At 32.6% G+C, this 19485-nt stretch overlaps 1 protein-coding gene across 1 annotated transcript; it reads right to left on the bottom strand.

Moving 5' to 3' along the window:
• Nucleotides 1-684: 684 nt before the first annotated feature.
• On the bottom strand, nucleotides 685-16624 carry LOC148624994 (putative glutamate receptor). Its single transcript, XM_088568177.1, has 13 exons — nucleotides 16460-16624; nucleotides 16035-16169; nucleotides 15333-15584; nucleotides 14475-14653; nucleotides 11400-11582; nucleotides 9402-9503; nucleotides 7893-8066; nucleotides 6936-7027; nucleotides 6596-6683; nucleotides 5198-5522; nucleotides 4656-4873; nucleotides 1821-2086; nucleotides 685-1237 (listed from the first exon to the last, which is right to left on the bottom strand). Exons 1-13 carry the CDS (start codon nucleotides 16533-16535, stop codon nucleotides 964-966), a joined length of 2364 nt encoding a protein of 787 aa, XP_088424303.1. The 5' UTR covers nucleotides 16536-16624; the 3' UTR covers nucleotides 685-963.
• Between the last annotated feature and the right edge of the window lie 2861 nt (nucleotides 16625-19485).

The following is a 19485-nucleotide window of genomic DNA, read 5'->3' as shown; positions in this document are numbered from 1 at the left end:
ATAAGGCTTCTTCTTTCATTAATACGGTTTTAATTTTTTGTATTTCTAAACCTTGTTGTAGAAAAAAAGATACTTTTGTTATTCTAGATATAATATAATACAACACTGTTCAATGTCACATAACTCCCATTGATTTGTCTAAGATCTTCAAGCTGGGTTTATTTCACCTCTTGGAAAGATACAATTCATCATGGTGTCAGAAAGAAAATACTACGTTGCCGTTGTTATGACAGATTACAGCAAAATTTTTGTGACTTCTTCATCACAATTGTTTAAAATTTAATGGGGAAAAAAAACATTCAAAGGTACATAAAATTTTACTGACCACACTTCATACAGATAACAATAAAGGTGAATTATTGAACCCTCGCCGTCTTATGTATGATAGTCTACTAGTATGTTTCAACACACATCCTAGGAGTAATCCCAATAGTTTTAATATCAAGGGTGGAGTGTTTGTCATCATCCAAAGGATTTCATTCTCGTTTTGCTTTTTAAATTTTTTTGTGTCTGAAATCAAATTTGTATAGGATTTCAAAGACAGACAAATAGGGAGAGAGTGTATCTAGTGATCTAGTGCTACTTTAATATGATATATAAACGGTTAAAGTACTTTTATATGTAGGAATGGAACTCATGAGCCACAAACTTCACTGGCAATTGTTGAAATGAAAAATTCCTGGATTAAAATTAACACTTTATTCATTGTATTCGTCACAACTTTCACCGGTTTTCAACCCACCTATTCTCAAGATAGACGATTCGTTTTTTCTGAAACATATTTTGTACAACACACATTGTAAATTAATGAAGCTGGTAAAATAAACCAAGCTTCATTAGACTCAAACACAATCTGTCAACGTTTGTTGCGAAGTTCAGTAAATATCAGTCCTGATCAGTATTACTAAAATTGCATTTAAAAAGAATCTTTAAATGGTCAAAAATAAAACAATACATTGCTTGTTAACTGATTGCTGATAGGTCAAATGATTCCAATCTTTTGAGTGCAACATGTTCTTTTTGTCTGCGCAAGCGACATCTGCACCTGTGAATGACAGCCTCTAAAATATAAGTAACTATTCCAGCAGTAACGCCTATACCAACTAAATAAAACGCACTCTGTAAGTCTTCCATTGTGATTGTTTTTGCCTTTAATTTATCATCTTTTGTCTTTGTGATTTTGTAACCTGCCTTCAGCCACATTTCAAGTAATCCATTCTCGTGCATTCTCATAATTCTGTAGGATTGAAAACAATCTAAACTTTGGATAATTTGTACATATTTTGTAGGGGGACACTATTGATGTCAATAGCAAAGACTTCAACAAGTTCATGCATTTTGAGTGTTGTCCTTTTCAGTAATACATTAGTTCGATATTTTTAATGCATAATTCGCGATTATTTAAACTTAATGCTTATGTACATTGCTACATCATTAAACAAGTTTTGATAAAAAATACATGTAAACACCCAATGACTTGTATTTTTTAATATATTTTCTGAGATACATTGCCATATAACCACCTTTTGTCTCATAACAATCAATATTCGTGGTATTCTTTTTTTATCCCGACACAACGCTAGACTTTTCACGAGAAAATTCGATCTTGGATTTATCAGAATTAACCTTTCAGTAGAGTAGCTTCAATTAAAATTATCTATTTATGCGTGAAGCTTATGTGTCAATTACTTGCAGCTAGATGTAGATCTATGTATTAATTCGATTATGAATATTGCTTTTCGAATTTCAGATCATACAGTTATACAGTTAAACCTCAAATAATTCACATCTTTCATTACAATAAATATTTTATTACTCACTCTCTTGAAAATATTCTCTCGTAAGGGGAGTCCTTTTGCAAAGCAAACGCATTCGGAATGACGGCAACGACTTCCGGTAAAATTTGGATATCCATGCCTTTTGATTGATAATATTTTGCTACACCATCTACACCAAAGTAAGCGTATTGACCTTCAGTAACTTTGCCATATTGTACGTCCTCTGATGAGCTTAAAGTGGTTGGGTCGCTTCTGTTAAATTCTACTATCTTGTTCCAGACCCTTTGATGAGATGCAACTGTAGATTCCTAAAAAGACTAAAAAACCTTTATGACCATGATAAAAGAATGGAAGGGATTAAGCAAAAAAGGCAAAGTGAAATAACCTGTCATTTCTGTTTCTTCAACTTAAATGTACATAATGATACTTATGATTGATCAAGTATTAGCTTTCTAAAACAGCTTGCCTGACTTAGCATTTAAAAATATGTTAGCTCACATATTTTATGTGTAGGTCAAGATAATAAGAAGTTTGCTAATTTGGTAGAATTAAAATTTAGGTTGGTACTTGCACAGAATCTTTTAGCAATAATTTTTATAGGCAACTAGACATCGATGAGATGGCAACTATCTATGTGGGTCCCACCAGTGGGGGACCAATATCTACTCTCTATTTGTCTTTGTCACATGCACAACATGGTCGATAGACGCTACATATTTGACACATGCATACCATTTATGGTAGTGCATAAGTGAGAGGAAATGTTTTGACAATAAAAAAGAAATGGAAAATAAAATAATTTGACCTTGAGGTGAAAGCTCAGGGTAATCAGCTAAAGTATGCGACACTTCATCTGGAGATGTTCTATCCACATGCAAAATATCAAAAGCCTATCACAAGACAAAAAAGTTACAGCCGGGACAAGAAATTACCATATAAAAATCAATAATTTAAACTAAAGGTCAAAGGTCATCAACTATGGTAATCTATAATAATAATAAGATAATCAATATACGTGCAAAATATCAAAAACCCATTTCATAAGACAAAAAAGTTACAGGCCGGATAAAAAATTACAATATAAAATCAGTAATTCAACCTCAAGGTCGAAGGTCTTCGATGGTAACCGTACACTTCGTCTTGAGGTGATCTAGCCACAAACCAAATATCAAAAAGCCTACTTCAAAAGACATAAGAGTTACAGTCGGAACGGACGAACGGAGAAATTACTCTAGGGCGACTGCCACTCCTTGTGGCGGCCCTAATAATTCTGTAAAATAATTTATCGCTGCTGTCATCTGGTCCATAAGCATGTTTGATACTATTTTGAGAGGAAATATTCAAAGTAAGATTGATGTGGTAGTTGTAAACAATATGTCTAATCCTAAGCTTGACTCTGTGAAGTGTCATTTGTAGGGCATTTGACTTATTTTAAGTGGGATGTTGACAGACTCATCAAATGGTGGTTGCATACCTAATATCTGAGAAACCAGGTAGGACATAAAAAGTGACCTAAAATCGATATGATTGCAAAAATCACCAGTCAATCAAGCATGAAAAATGGGTAATATGATCCCAATTTTTCAGCATAACAGTACATGCTTAGGTTTATCTGGATATTAAAAAATGTTGTAGGATTTTATGTTTGTAAGAACTGATATACTTAATACCATAATGAATTAAAAATTGTTTTTGAAATACAGACTAGAAGTTCGCCGCCGCCGACGGCAGACGCAAAGTGATGACAATAGCTTACATACCAAGTCTCTCTTTGTGGGATGCTGACATTCTTTTTTAGCTGCAACCACATATCTACAGGATTGCACCTTGGGAAGTCAAGTTTGATATTTTTAACAAGAGTGAACAAAGCTTGATATGTAGGTCAAATCGAGTTCTTCTTGTTTGATAGTTATTTCAGACTGTATGATGACAGTGCACCTATTATCTGAGAAATAAAGTCAGATGTAATATTGTTCCTATAGCATTACATTTAACGTACATGTAGCAAAAAAAATATTGGTCGTATGACTTCGATTTTGAGGACAATGTAGGCCAGACTACGAAGGATATATATGTATATAGCAATTAGCAAGGAGTGACTATGGAATTGTCACTTGTTCGTACGGAGGTTCCACATCTTGTTAATCGGTGTGATTTCACATGTTTAAGACCCAATGGAAACCATCAATTGAAATCTCATTGTATTTTCTGCGATTTGGATCGCTTTTGCTACATTACTCCATATCCTTTCTCTTTATATAAATTGTATTCTTGTTAAATACATTGCATTAGAGTGCCGATTCACCCATAGCCCAGTCACATGATCGGACGATACAAAAAGAGTTCACCTACGTATTACTCATGAGTATGTCGTCATAGGATTCTGTGAACTTTGAACTGGTTTTCCATACTTTGATGAGATCAGTACCAGTTTGATTACTGGTTTACAAAGTCTTACACGTCCCTTGATTTAAATTATTTTTGCAAGGGAACAGATCAAAACCGGAAGTCGTCTTAACCCTTAGAAATGCCTGACGCCGTGACGTCTGGCAATAATTCAAGTTGTAGATGCAGATGCACTTAAAAGAATCCAGTCATAAAGAACAATTGCGTTAATCTTCATAAAAAAATACAACACAAGTATATTTACATCTAAATTAAAAAAAATACCAATCTATTATGAATATTGCTTATTTTGGTACAAGGAGTAATCGCTCATCAGCAGAATCAAATTCGCGGGGATACCGAGATTAAAAAAAATATGTGCATCAGAAACCTAGTACCTTAGTTCCTTGAAATAAGAACACAATCTTATATTACATTATCTGGTAAATTTTACATAAATGTACGACTGATGTATCATACTTTTATACTTACCGAAAAGAAACTTTGCATAGCTCCGTTTCCATACAGACCCCATTTGTACTTGTCTTGCTTCACCATCTGTTCTATTGTTTCAAATGGAAGTTTGTCTTCGGAAACAGTGAGAAATGCAACTAAATTGCCACTGTAAATTGCCATGGATACCATGCAAAATATCCACCAGTAACTCAAAACCGTTCGTCCTGTGTGGTCATCAGGTGTATTGGTTCCGCCTGTTAATGAATTGAATCTCTGTAGGTCTAATGAATTAACGTAAACATTACACAACAAAGTATGCTAATATGCATTGTTTTTCAGGTTGAAAACAAATTCTTTTCAAACAACAATTCAGCTGAAGAAACGAGATGTGTAAATTGGTTATTTTTGTTTTATTCAAAAGATCATTTAATTGTATTGTTACATGTATTACCATTTTGTTTCTGGCAATTAAAATCGAAACCATTTGGTAAACAACTTACTCATCAAGGCACAAAAAACTACACAAACTTGCATGTTTATCTATAAATTTGTATTCCAACAGAGTATCATATACTCACCTTGAGTTAAAAGAGCACCATAGTTGTACCAAAAACAGTCTGAAAATGTCCTCAGTCGACTTTTGTTCTTATTCACCTCCATCGAAAAGAAGGGATTAATCTTTTCGACAACGCAGAGAAACACGGTAACAAACACAAGACTCAGTCCAATGTAAAGCAGTACCATTTCATTATATATATCTATTAATGTTCGCCATTTCTCCTCTTCATCACCAGGACGCTTTATAATTATTCTATTAGTATCAAAGAATATTGGGTACAGAAAGTCTATCGACAGCTCTCTTTCATATGTCACCGTCAAAGCTGCGGCAACAAGGTCTACTTTCTGTGGGTAAAAATGAAAACTTTTTTTTTAAAGTTATATTTACAGGTGTACATTGGTATAGACGTCAAAACAATATGTCCTTCTATTTAGAAAGGATAATCAAGGAACCAAGGTTCCAGGGGAAATCAAAAGAATGTAATCCAGGGACAAAGACCAGACATGAAAAATAGATAAACACAACAAAGAACATAAAGTAACCAAAATAATACATACAAAATAACAAAAATAAATGAGCAACTCGGACTCGGGGAAAACTGGGAGCATTGACCAAAGTGTACCAGTAGGGTAAGCGTCCCCTGCTTTCCTAGAAACACCAGCCGAGTTGCTCATAAAAAGTCAAGTCCTGGGTAGACGAAAGAGGAAATGAGAATAGGCTGCTTGAGATGATTTTTTTTTATTTCTTTTCATTTTGCAAGAGTTAAGCGTTTTATTCAAAACTCTGGCTGTCGCTTAATAGTTACTAATTATCATATTAATCAAAAAATGGTGATTTTTTACATGTAATACAATTGTAATATAAATCCCATTTTCAGATGTAATGCTAACGGCTTTGGTACAATAATGAAAGATCAACCTCAGTCTAACTGTCAGACAAATTTATACTTTTTGGTTTATTTTGATATATTAAATTCAACCGATGACTTTTGACCCTAATTAATGTTTTCGTTACTGGAATGACGTTTTGCTTATTCCAAGTTACAAAACTTTCGTATATTTACGATTTACGCGCTGTATTCGGAACATTATGAGGCAGTTCTTTATTTTCGACTTATATCACCTATATTCGTTATTCGATGATTTATATAATTCGATCTTACCCGCTTGGTAACTATAAGATGAACATAAAAAGTTTGGGTTGTTGTCATACAATATATAGGCCCAGTTGCACTTAATTGAAGGACCATAGCGGTACCAGCTGCTCCGATGGTGTAATATCTATTTTGCCACATTTATTTTGGACTTGACTTGATTATGGATCGGATTAGTGGTCGGTAATTTTTTTTGTTAATCTTATTTAATTGGCCACTGATATTCTTCATAGGCATTTAATCTATTGAACAAAAAGTGAATACCCTGTCTTCTAACAATCCAATCATTCCAGTCCAAGATCCGTTCAGCCTAACTCCCCACTGACCATCCTCTGGTTCAACAATCTTGTAACTGTAAACATACCAGTTTAAAATATCTGTTGTTCATTAAATTGTGAATGTAGTTGAAAGAAAATAGTATCAATGACCTACCATTAAAAACGATAAATGACTTAAATATTTTTTTAATTTAATATTATAGTAAATTGTATCATGCATGTCGAACTGTGAAGAGAGTTTTACATTGAACAAAGCTGATGGTAAGGTATATATTCATAATAAATAGTGTAAAGTTTAAGACGTCATGGAAGTCATCAAAACGTACGTGAAGTTGAGTTGATATGCAAGTCTGTCCAGTACTATTACTGTAAATCCAGTATAGTTTCCATCTTTTGACTTAATAGTGAAAGGCCGCCACTGAAATGGATAGGTATGAAATAGGATTCTTTTTATAATTAAAGGACACGTGCAATATTATCATTTATTGGATCTGCCAATCTCACTTAAATGGGTTCTAAACATTTTGTTAATGTATATGATCAGTTTACAATTAGGCGTCTGGAGCAGGGTTATGTTGCTACAATACTGAAGTCATCACTACAGAAGTTATATGCTCATCATCATGAAGTCGTGGATCGCAACGGTGTATCCATCTGCACCACGAGAACATATTTGTTAAACCTATCATAGTTTTCCTTTCCTCATTCGTCTACCCCAAACTTGACTTCTTATGAACAGCTCGGCGGGTGTTTTTAGAAAAGCAGAGGACCCTTACCCTACAGGTGCACATAGTCGATGCTCACAACTTTTAGTGGAGTCCTAGTTGCTCATTTACTTTTGTTGCTTTGTACGTGTAATTGGTTACTTTATGTTCTTTGTTGTGTTTGTGTGTTTTCCACGTCTGGTCTTTTCCTGGATTACATTCTTTTGATTTCCGCTAGAATCTTGGTTCTTTTGATTACTCTTCCATTTGCGCATCAATTCACATTAAATGTATACAAGACCATATAATTCATGGTTTTTATATGATCGAGGGAACCTCATTTTTTTATTTTTTATTTTTTTCATTTTCTATTTTGTTTTTTGTTTTTGTTTTGAGTATTTGGATAACATAAGTTTAAGTCAATGAAATCAATATTTGCTGTGTTTATTTTTTATATTTTAACAATATTGTGGGATGGCTTCATTTAATTCTTTCAATTGATATATTTATTATATTTGTATTTACGCTTTTATATTTGTTGAACCGAAGTTTGTGATGTTCATTTTGACAACCTCTCACCTCTAACATGGAAACAAGCAATTCTTTTTTGTTGAAACCATATTTTATATTAGGAAATAAATCTGTTTCTAGAAAAAATGCACTCTCGTTATAGGCCCATTTCACCTCCTTTAATTCACGACCCAGTGCTGTGAAAACTAGTGTCTGTAGTCTATAACTGCTGCTTGAATATACCTTAAAAGAAAGAAAACCAAAGCATTTTGAGGAATCACTAATAATTCAATATAAAGTTAATAGGTACACCATATAGTTCTATCCACTGTTTTAGCTTTCTTAATTATTTCTTATTCGCATACTTTGTCAAGAGTTATATGTTACGTTTTTTTACGATTTGAATTTAATGTGCATGATTAGGTCGTTTTTTCTGCTTCTAGAACGGCTCTATATTTGTGATATCACACAATAAACGATGTGGTATGAAGTATTGATATAAAAAAAATCCACCGTCGCAATTGGTTGTTGTGTGATTGTGTATCATTTTCAATAATCGACCGTGTGACGTTTATAATGTTGTTCTTCCGACACCATCGGTGACGTCAACGACGGACACTCAGTCCTCAGTTTACAGTATTCAGAGAGAGGCTAATACATGGGAAAAAGGATTCAAACGGTAATCAAAAGGAGAACGACTAGAAAATGAAAATAGACACACACACACGACAAATACAATGTCATAAGCAAAATGGCACGAAAACAGAAACAAAAGTGAATGAGCAACCCGGGCTCCACTAAAAACTTGGAGCACGAAGCAGGTGATCGGTAGGGTAGGCGTCCTCTCTTATCTATAAACATCCACCGAGTTGCTCTTGTCACGTACAGAGTAGGCGAAAGAGGAACGGAAAACTATGACGGTGAAGAAACGGTTTCATTGTGCAGATGGGTAAGCCATTAAGTTCCACGAGTTCATGATAAATTTTGTAGTGATGACTTTGACCTTGCAGTAACATTATCCCGTACCAGAATCCTCATTGTAAGAAGTTTTGCGCGGTACAAAATTCCGCGGCTTTTTCTTGGCAAACAAAGTATTAACTAATGAATTGTGATATAAAATTTGCATACACAGGTCCAGAATCTGAAAGGATGTTGCCATTGATGGAGGAGAGTTGACGATACAGAAAGAGAAATCATCGCGTTTGTCGTATACTAGTAGTTTGGTTACAAGTTTGCCCTTTCCATCTATCTCTAAGAGAATGTCAAGATATGAGGCTGACTTCAAAGTGTCCGAAGTGTCCTTCATCTTAAGTTCTTATAGGTATATATATTCTTATAGATGCGATGTATACAATCCCTGAATCACGGATAACAAAACATCAGAGATCAACAGAAGCTGGCTAAACGATGTTCCTCCTTTTAGATAATATCAGGTATGATGACCAGCTCATAAGAGTGACGGAAAATGTCAATGAGAAGCGGAGCAAAATTCGTTCCCATTCGAAATAAACAATGAATATCACCTCGTGTTTTAAGACTGATTTCAGAGAAAGATAAATTTTAATTAATTATGCATACATTTCCTACTAACGTTAAGGCCAACGCGTTAAGGTACAGCTGTTCTCCTTCTTTGGAGGTGATATTGTATCTACTCCAGTATTTATCTTCATACCAAATAGTCTAAAACATAAAATAAGTATTAAACAGCATGAAATATTTACCAAAACGAATAACATTTAGTGTAAAAACGCGAAGCAACGCATAAATGCTTTTTCACATAAAAGTTTGTTTCTTTTCATAAATGTCACAGCTCTTTATTTTATTTTACTATCCAGTATCGCAACATTTAATCACTTAAAAGCGTAACAATGCTATTGAATATTTAATCGTCAGATATAAGTTTGTTTAACTGTAATAATGGCTTTTCAGCTTAAGTGACATTTTGTCATCAGGAGGATAAATTGAAACGATATCTGGAGAAACACAAAATTAAAATTGTGATCAAAACGTAAAAGTTCTTAGTGACGGGTATAATTGTATTCTGCATGGTGTTCTATTGTATTTTCTTAAATGAATCTTTAAGCAATGATGAGAGTCTTTTTTCGAATATATGAATATGAATGGTTAAACATTAGAAGAGCAAGTTAATACAGGCAATAACGTGTTAAGTATAGCATACAGTATAGTACTTTGTTAAATGCAGGAACAATAATCGCTTAATAAATATTTATCACTTATTAAAAGAATGCTCTAATCGGAGTAGGCAACATCACTCTGTATATACATTGTTATATATTTTTATAGCTGTCTAGGAATCCAAACGACTTTATTGACAATTACTATGAACCATGGTATTCATTCTTGATTACTAGATTGACATTTTATTTCTTTTCAACAAAATGAGAGAATCGATTTATAGATCGAAGGGAAAATGGTATATGTTAAACTTGTTTCAAATTACACATTAAACTATAGTTCTAAAGTTGTATTAAAGAATAAAGTAATTTCATCCCCTAATGCATAGTATCCATTATTTAAAGACGGAATTGTAACACAACATTTTTTATTCTGAGTGAGCGTTTTTACAAAGAAATTGGTTCGGTAAGGGCTAAATTTTGCCTCAAAAACAGTCTACATGAAGAAAATTTTATGTTGTTTCTCCGGCTCTTTCATGTGGTTCATAACTGATTTGATTGGTTTATGGTAATAATTTGAACATATACGGTCATCAATGCCTTCAAACTTGGCTGAGATTGCTAAATCTGCTTAGGAGGCTGGAAACCACCATATTTTATGCAGTTCTTCACACTTTTTTTCGATGGCTACATGCGTGTTGACCCTCGTGCTTCATATATTTTGTGCATAATTGTCAGTTATAACTCGTTTAAAAATATCTTAAATCAACAGATGTGTGGCCACTTCTGTTCCACACAAAAACCATCTTTAAAATTGCAGAAATGTTAAAGGTTTAAGGTTTTGTAAAAGTGACATAAATACATGAATAGCATCATAAATCTCGTCAAAACATCTTATATTCAGTGTTTGCCATTTTACTATACTACTACATCATAAGAAATCAGCTTTAATTAAATTTTCCAAATGGCAAAATTATGAGGTCAAAAGGGGTCGTTATCTAACTTTCCCCTTTTCCCACAGTGTTAACCGTCACGATGTTTTAGAAATAATGAAATATTTTATCCTTAACTTTGTCTAACGAAGACTTGATTGGTTTTGCATGATAGGTATTCTTGAATGATTCCATTTGATTTCGGTAAAAACAAGTTATTTAAATGAAGGCTTTGAGTGAACCGCATATACATAGTTTTATAGCCATGGATTAGAATAAGGCGTTCATGAAAAAACTACCATAACCGCTCTGTAAACAGAATAATGTTAATTAATCACTAATACTTTGGTTTCTGTGTTTATCAGGTTTATATTAATTTGTGTTTGTGGAATTTTTTTTGTGTCGATTTTTCTAGCTTTTGTCCCCGGGTCACGAATAGCATATTTCTTGCCTAATGGTCAGTTGATCTCATCGGTTTGTGAACGTTATGTCACATATGTGATAAGTACCTGATAGTCATTACACAGATTAGGATATGTACGTGTTTTCTCAATAATAGCAATATTTGTTATGTTGGAGGCATTTGTCGGTAACATGTAACTACTTGATCCATCAACTGACAAAACAATCCATTTTGTTTCTCTCTGCAATAACGCCCCGGGGTCGAGATTTGTCATATCCATATTATTTACCTACAATAGAACAAAGAATATGAAAAAATGGACTGACATTTTCCACATACAATAGGCTACAAGGCGGCAGAAATGATAACAAAGGCGTTAAGAATTTTATGAAGATTCACAAAATTCAAAGGCAATGACACAAGAACATGGCAAATGAAAATGAGACAAACACAACAAGGAACTGCTAATTTCTGCTACAGGGCCATGAGCGACCTGGATTTCTTAAAAATATTACATCATGCCCAAAACACATCCAGTATCACTCACTAAATTTTGGTTTTAAATCTCCCTAGTTATGTATTTAAATCTCATTTGTCAGACTAGAATGTACTCCTTAAAACACGTGTACATCATATCGACTTTCAGTATCAATTTGATTGGTATTTTTGTATTTGAGATGGACACTCAAGTTCAAGTTTAAAAGTCATGGGAAATTTGGTTTTATTGTCATATTCTAAAAGTATCTTAAGTTCACATGCGATTACAAACTTTTACATTCCTGCTGCATTTCCTGGAATTCAATTTTACTGAGCTGATAATCCAACTTAAGTACAATGTAAAACTATTATATTTTTAATGATTATGAATTATACAATTTCCTTTCACACAATAGCACATATGTAGAGGTATGTGTATGCTTTTCTGGTGTTATTTTCAAAAATATTCAAACGAAATTTCAGTAGCAATAAATAGATGAAAATTAAAATGCACTTCAAATTTATGGAACGTTATTGATAAAATAACATTACAGAAAGAAAGCATTATTCATTGCATAAAATTCATTATATAACCGTATGAAATTATAACATGTTTTATTTCTAATAACACAAATTTTAGAATACCTAAAACACTAAGGTTTCATCCCTTGTATTGTACATGGTAGAACCTCTCAGTGATGGATTTGGCTTAGTTTTCCGATACTTTTGGTTTGAGAATTTCTGGTATACAATTGATTTTTGGAATTAGATCTTCTAAGAGGTTCTTATGCTGCTAATGATGGGTTACTCCTTGCAACATGTGTACAGCATATCTAAATTTGCGATATATATAATTGGTATTTTTTTATATTTCATACAGTCTGTTGAACCTAAAGTTTGCATAAACGTAACTATGTTGGTTGAATGGCTTAAAACAGTATACAGATGTCCATAATTATTGTGTAAGTCATTCATAAAACTAATACAAAATATTTGTAACGAAAAACCTCTTGTGACTCGTTACTAATTGATTTTTTTTCTCTCTATAGTTAGGTGTCACTGTCACGTATCATTTTTATTTTTAAAACAGAATTTATACAATTCCTCCATGGCAAGTGACTATCTCTCCAATAATTATGCGAATACATGTTCAGCAGTGCAATAAAGTGCACCTGCAGTAAAAATTGATTGATTTATCTCCTCAAAAAACATAAACCAATGAAAACATTAACTTAAAAAAACCAGCGCAGAATTAAAGAAAAACCTGAGGATGATTACTAGCGGTTAATAAAACAACGCACCCGAGAGATAAAGTGAAAATGCACGCGCTTCAGTTATGGTGGTATAAAAGAAGTCAATGACACCGAAACCAAACCATCGAAGGTAGGTTTTTGCCCATGAGAAAACAAAACTTTCACAAATAATGCATTTAGCATTTCATTTCATTAAACAAATGTTTAGGTACATTATTTCTTTTATCAATATATCTCTTTGATTTTCAATAGCCTCAGTTCATGATGTATTATTTATCTAATGTTTAATTAAACGAATAGGACATTTACTTACAGTGATCAAAGTAAACATTAATGAATATGTTGCTTTGTTATACTTTCACTTTTTTTTTGTTTTGGTCTTTGTTAATTGGTGTTTCGCATGTAGTGTTCATCTAAATTTAGTCTTATACGTCTCAGGTATGGTCATTACAAACAACAGGGAAAGATAATACTTTTTTTAATACAGATGTACTTAATGTGCTGTTTCTTAAATAAAACAAATACTGAACGTAACAATTTTGAGAGTTTCATGTTTTTTAACAAATATTACGCCTTTCTGTTAAAATTGGTTTAATACCTAAACAGCAGATAAAATAAACAAAAGAAAAAACAAATTAAAAAATGACACAAAATATGTGTTAGCATTCGTGAAACATTGAATATAATATATGTCTATCCATACACATAATAAAATGAGTATATTCAATCGTAAGTTTTAAATTTACTTTAAAAAACCTCAAAAACTACATCGATATGGCTACACTGCCCATATGATATTAGCGTTATTAATTAAACGGTCGCCACAATGACCTGCTATTATAAAGTTTCAGCTTCCAACGAGTCTGTTATTATTGTTCTTAATCGTTACTGTACATAATTTCAATAAAGAACAAGGCTGAGAAAAAACATATACTGCTAAACCTTTCATGTAACCAGAAGTCACGCCCATTTAAATCTGTTCGTTTATGTGTACTTTTTAGTTCTTCTGTGTAATATTGAATTGATATCCCACGAATTTTGCCTTAACATACACTTCTTTTTTGCTAACAAAAATGTCTTCAACATAATCTTCAATACCAACACATTTCGTAGACGGATTAAATCATAGTTAAGAAGACAAAAAAAGAAAAAACGTGTAGAAATAGTATTTTCTTTTCTTAACATGTGACGAAAATTCACGAAGTTGATTTCACGGCTAGAAATTGTGTTGAAACCCACACAAACATATCACACTTTTATTGCAAACCAACGTTTTTATCACTTATAATCGGTTACATTTAACAGTCATCATTGATTTGCAATATGTTATGATATAACTTAATGTCATGTCATTGTGTGAAGATGCAGTTAAGATGTGATTTGAGTTAAATGAAACAAGTGATTTATATAAAAGATAAAATGATAATAAAAGTTCTAAAAGAAATACTCACCATGGTTATGATTCTTCCTATACATATGTTTGAACACACAATTGACATATTTTGCACATTATGAAAAGCGTCTATTATAAATTCGACGAGATCCTTATGACTTTTTGTGTCTACGTTAAGCATTATCACATGTACTCCATTTTCTGAGACATCGTTGACAATACGATCAGCGAGGTTTCCTTTGAAAAAGATAAATAGCATTGTTTAGGTCGGTAAATCAGGCAATTGTTTATATCCAAAGAGAAAGTCTTATTTATTCTCCTATTAATCTTTCTTAAGGTTGTTGATAAATGTCTAATCTCATACCTTTTGAATTACCGGTCATATGAAACGTTCGGTCAGCATACTCGACACAAATACGTAAGGTATATTGTACCATTTTTACTAGACAAAATTCCAATTTCAATATACATGTACTAATACTGCATACAATTCAACGCAACTGAACTTAAAAAAGTATTTTGTATTTCTATACACTTGTAAATAATTTTGACAGCAGTCTTTACTGCTACTCAATAATTAAAGAAATTACATAGTTAAATGAAAAATGAAACAATAACACTGATAATTTGTCTGTTGAAGCAGAAAATTAATTTGTGAAATAATATCAACTTGCTTTATTTTCTTTTATTTTCGTATTACCGTTAAACATTTGATTGAAAAACATTTAAAGTTTCAAGAACAAATTGTGAATCACAATTACTATTAAATTTTGCGGTGTACTATTTTTGCTTTTTTTTAGCGTGGACAGAAATCCAGCAAAATTGATTTTGATCACTAAGTAACATTTATTTTTGTTTTAGACCGATCAAATTGATACCCACAAATATGTTCACTTGATACATTTACAGAACTTACTTGAGCGCGTTTCATAAAACAAAACAAGACTTCCCCACATTAAGTCTTCGATAACTTGAACAAATATATCCTGCATTTTTAAAAGCTTCGATTCTATATACTTTCTCACTACATGAACAGGATACTGTAGGGAAGTGTGGCACCGAAAACGTTGAAACAAGATAGTGGAGAAGTGTTTTGGCATTACAATAGGAAAGCATTCATTGGTGTCCTGTCCACAAATAGAATCAGCATCTACGAGATTGCTACCGGCTGTATATATAAAAGTAATATAACAATTATATAATACCCAAAAGGTGAGTATGAAATAATTAGTTTGGTGTTTTGAAATATGCGAGTACTGCTGGTTTTTCATCTCATAATACATAATTAAATAATTATTTTTATTAAATGTAATTGATAATATGTACTTCTACATTGTGTCAGTAAACATCTTAGAAAGGAAAAATAGTCTTTGACTCGAATTGAAAACAAATTGACAAAGGTAATTGCAGTTAGGAAATATAGATTCTCGTTTGTAAGGAAATGTTGTTGAAAATACTTCACCTCTCGAGAATTTCATTGTTCCTAGTATTTCATATAACTTTTACCAGAGAGAGGAGGAAACCTGATAATGAAGACTTGATTGAAAGAGAATCGATTTATTTCAGTGAAAATAATAACAGTGGTGTGCATATTGTAGAATGAAAGAAACCATAATACCTTCATACATATTTGGTACAAAATCTCTTTGACATGAATGAGAGATAAGTTTTACTCCAATACTGACAGTTTTTCCATTGTGGTAGATCTGTACGCTGGTTATATTTAAGATCTCATCTTTCATACCAAAAATGTCTGAAATAGTAAGATTAACTCAGGCTAGGTTGCTAATTATCAAATATTAAATAATTACAAACCACTTTTGACAAAATGCATTAAATAAAACAAAAACTTAAAATGGCATAAATGTCTTGAAACTTTTACTTTTAAAATATATGGGTATTAAAACTTATACTTACACATTACAATAATCAAATTTGAAATAAAAAAGCGCAAGAAAACTAAAAAAGAAACAATACAATACAATATGTATATGTTAATTACGGTTTGCCCCTACAATAATAAACACGCATGAAATTACTCACGAACTTTCAATGTGTGGTATGAACATCCTACCATGTGGAGAACAGACCAACAGAACAATGCGTACAACATTGTCATTTTCCATTTGAACGTTTTCCTTTAACAGTATTGATAATTATACAAAATCTAACTCATTTAAAATGAATATTGACATTTTCTGCTTTCTAAATGTAGATTATTCTGCTAAGTGTCATTAACTTCATTAAAAAATCAATTTCACTGGAAAAGGTCATTTTATGATGTGTGTAAGATAATATTTTTATTGGTAACAATGTGGTTAAGTCTTTAGAAAGGAAATACAATGTTATTCCTGATTTTATAGATAAAATATCGACTTATTTCATGTTTCCCGACGGCACTTATCTTGTGATGGAAATACTTCTTTACAAACAGTTGAACTTGTGACCAAATTATACATTAATTAACATATTTGGATTGAATACACTGTGTGTGATTACTGAAGAAAATAGCTCAAGTTTATGTCACGAAATAATGAGAAAAAAAACAGAAAAAAAATCTAAACTGGCATAAAAAAGATTTCTAAAATAAAAAAAAAATGAAAACTGTTTTTCATTGTTAAGCAAAATTTGCAAGGAAAAACGTCAAAGCATTTAATCCCTGAATACTGTTATTATGCTAAACTTGTAAAGAAGTGATGCTTTGAACAGTTTTCTTCAACCAAAATAGGAAATGGATCCACAACACGCTTTTTTAAAGTTTGTTGTCCGATATATATAAGAGTAATTTTAGCGGGAGTCAAAATAATGTAATCCAGGAACAAAGACTAGACGTGGAGAACAGACAAATACAACGAATAACATAAAATAACTAAAATTATACATACAACAACAAAACTAAATGAGCAACTTGGACTCCGATAAAAACTGGGAGTATGGACCACGTGCACCGGTAGGGTAAGCGACCTCTGCTTTTCTAAAAACACCAGCCGAGTTGCTCATAAAAAATCAAGTCTGGGTAGACGAAAGAGGAAAGGAAAACTATGACACGTTGAACAAATAAGATTTTATGGTGCAGATGGATACACCGTAACAATCCACGAGTTCATGATGACGACCATAAAACTTCTGTACAAAAAGTCATCACGATTGTCGTAAAGATTGGTCAATAGTTTACCTTTACCATCGATCTCTAAGTTTAGGTTAAGATATGAGGTTGACTTCTCAGTAACAGTCGTATCCTTTATCTCAAGTTCTTTGAGGGTATATGCGATGTATCAGATTCCCGAATCTAGGATTGCTTAACGATAATACTTCATCTATATAACGGAAACTGAGAGTAAAGGATCTAGCAAAACGAAGTTTTTTTCTTTCGGTTTAGATCAGCTATAAAGTCTGCCTCATAAGAGTGACGACATAGGTCAGCAAGTAGAGGAGCACATTGGTATTTCCATTGTAATGCCGACCGTTTGTTGAAAAAGTCGTCCACGACACTGGACAAACATGTTGTCGATCAAAAATTCCAGCATTTTGTAAACATCTTCGGTATATTTGGAAGATCAGCAGACTCGTATGACCATTCTCTTCTCTGTACACTGATATATATATACAACGTCTCAGAATGTGACGACTCTATTCTCTACATTGCTCCATCGGATCAAATTGATACAGAGAAGACAACGTAAACTTATAGAAGGGCCTGAAAAATTCCCAACGATGTTAGAACTGTCAAATTTGCGAAGCGAATTTTTGTCGTTCCCTCCGACAGTTCTAACATCGTTGGGAATTTTTCAGACCCTTCTATAAGTTTACGTTATCTTCCCTGTATCAATTTGATCCGATGGAGCAGTGTAGAGAATAGAGTCGTCACATTCTGAGACGTTGTATAATATTGATTTGTTGTGACATGCATCATTAATTTGATCCTCTATCCTACATAATAAAACCTAGATGAACTGTCCCGTACTACCATACATCGTGTACTAAGTTACAGCCCTAGATTAATCGTACGAGGAGGAATCACCCGGCCAGCAAAAACTATATTTTTTATATAGCCTAGCTGGCCGAGTGGTCTAGGGCGCTGGATTTAGTGCAGGCGGTGTTGCCATAGATGTCACAGCGGTACGAGTTCGAGTCCCGCAGAGGGAACGACAAAAATTTGCTTCGCAAATTTGACAGTTCTAACATCGTTGGGAATTTTTCAGACCCTTGTATATATATATCAGTGTACAGAGAAGAGAATGGTCATATATATATTTGCATATGACACTAGGGAAAACCATATCAATGTTCTGACTGCTTAACAAGCAAAAAAGGATTTCCTTTAAATCGCAACAATTACATGGTTTTGTTTAGTCATGGTTGCTAATTACTTAAGGCGTTTTTTTTTTTTTTTTTTCAATGTTTATTTTAGGCATAACTCTTGATTATTCTTTCCTTTGTATTTAATGTCAATATATAAAATATATTTTCATATGAAAAGCTTGTTCTCTAGTTATATTAACGAAAAGATTTTAAAGATTGTGTCTGCGTGGATTTCCCTTATAAGATTTTCATTTATTCAATGAAAAGTCTTCGACGGTACAATGTCAGTTTCTATAACTATTCATAAGCAAGGCATTATCAAATACAGAATTTAATCAACTCTAACAGCCAAAATATGGAATTTGATAAATAAAGGCATTATTCAAACAAAAAACATATATCATGTTCGTCATTGAAACCTTGTTAGTTTTATCATATCATGTAATTTTGTAATGCTTTGAAAGAATTGTTTCCGTTGACGTTCATTGAGAAACGAGTCATTCCTGAACAAGTTTAGTCGTAACAGTTGATTTCATTAAGTTTCGCATAATCACAAGATATGACGTAACAATTATGTTTTCTATTATGACGTCATTACCTGCCACCGATTAATCTGGTCTAATCAATACCTTTCTCAATCCAGTTGTTTATTAATATAATCTTTAATGGTTTTTTTTTTTTGTCATTTTTGTTAAACAACGAGGTTTTTAAAAATAGAATTTCTGCAAAAATGACAAATTTGTACTTTATATCATTGGTTTGAACAG

The sequence above is a fragment of the Perna viridis genome, chromosome 2 (assembly GCF_037379345.1).
Source record: "Perna viridis isolate PV_CMFRI_1.1 ecotype Kerala chromosome 2, ASM3737934v1, whole genome shotgun sequence".
Classification (NCBI taxonomy): domain Eukaryota; kingdom Metazoa; phylum Mollusca; class Bivalvia; order Mytilida; family Mytilidae; genus Perna; species Perna viridis.
This window is presented reverse-complemented; position numbering and strand designations above follow the sequence as displayed.

Excerpts from the sequence above, each read along its gene's own strand:
- LOC148624994 (XM_088568177.1), bottom strand. The coding sequence starts at position 16,535 with ATGACAATGTTGTACGCATTGTTCTGTTGGTCTGTTCTCCACATGGTA. Across the intron at positions 6,684-6,935 it reads GCATATCAACTCAACTTCAC|TTACAAGATTGTTGAACCAG; the intron begins GTACGTTTTGAT and ends GTATGTTTACAG. Across the intron at positions 1,238-1,820 it reads GAGAGAATATTTTCAAGAGA|AATTATGAGAATGCACGAGA; the intron begins GTGAGTAATAAA and ends TCAATCCTACAG.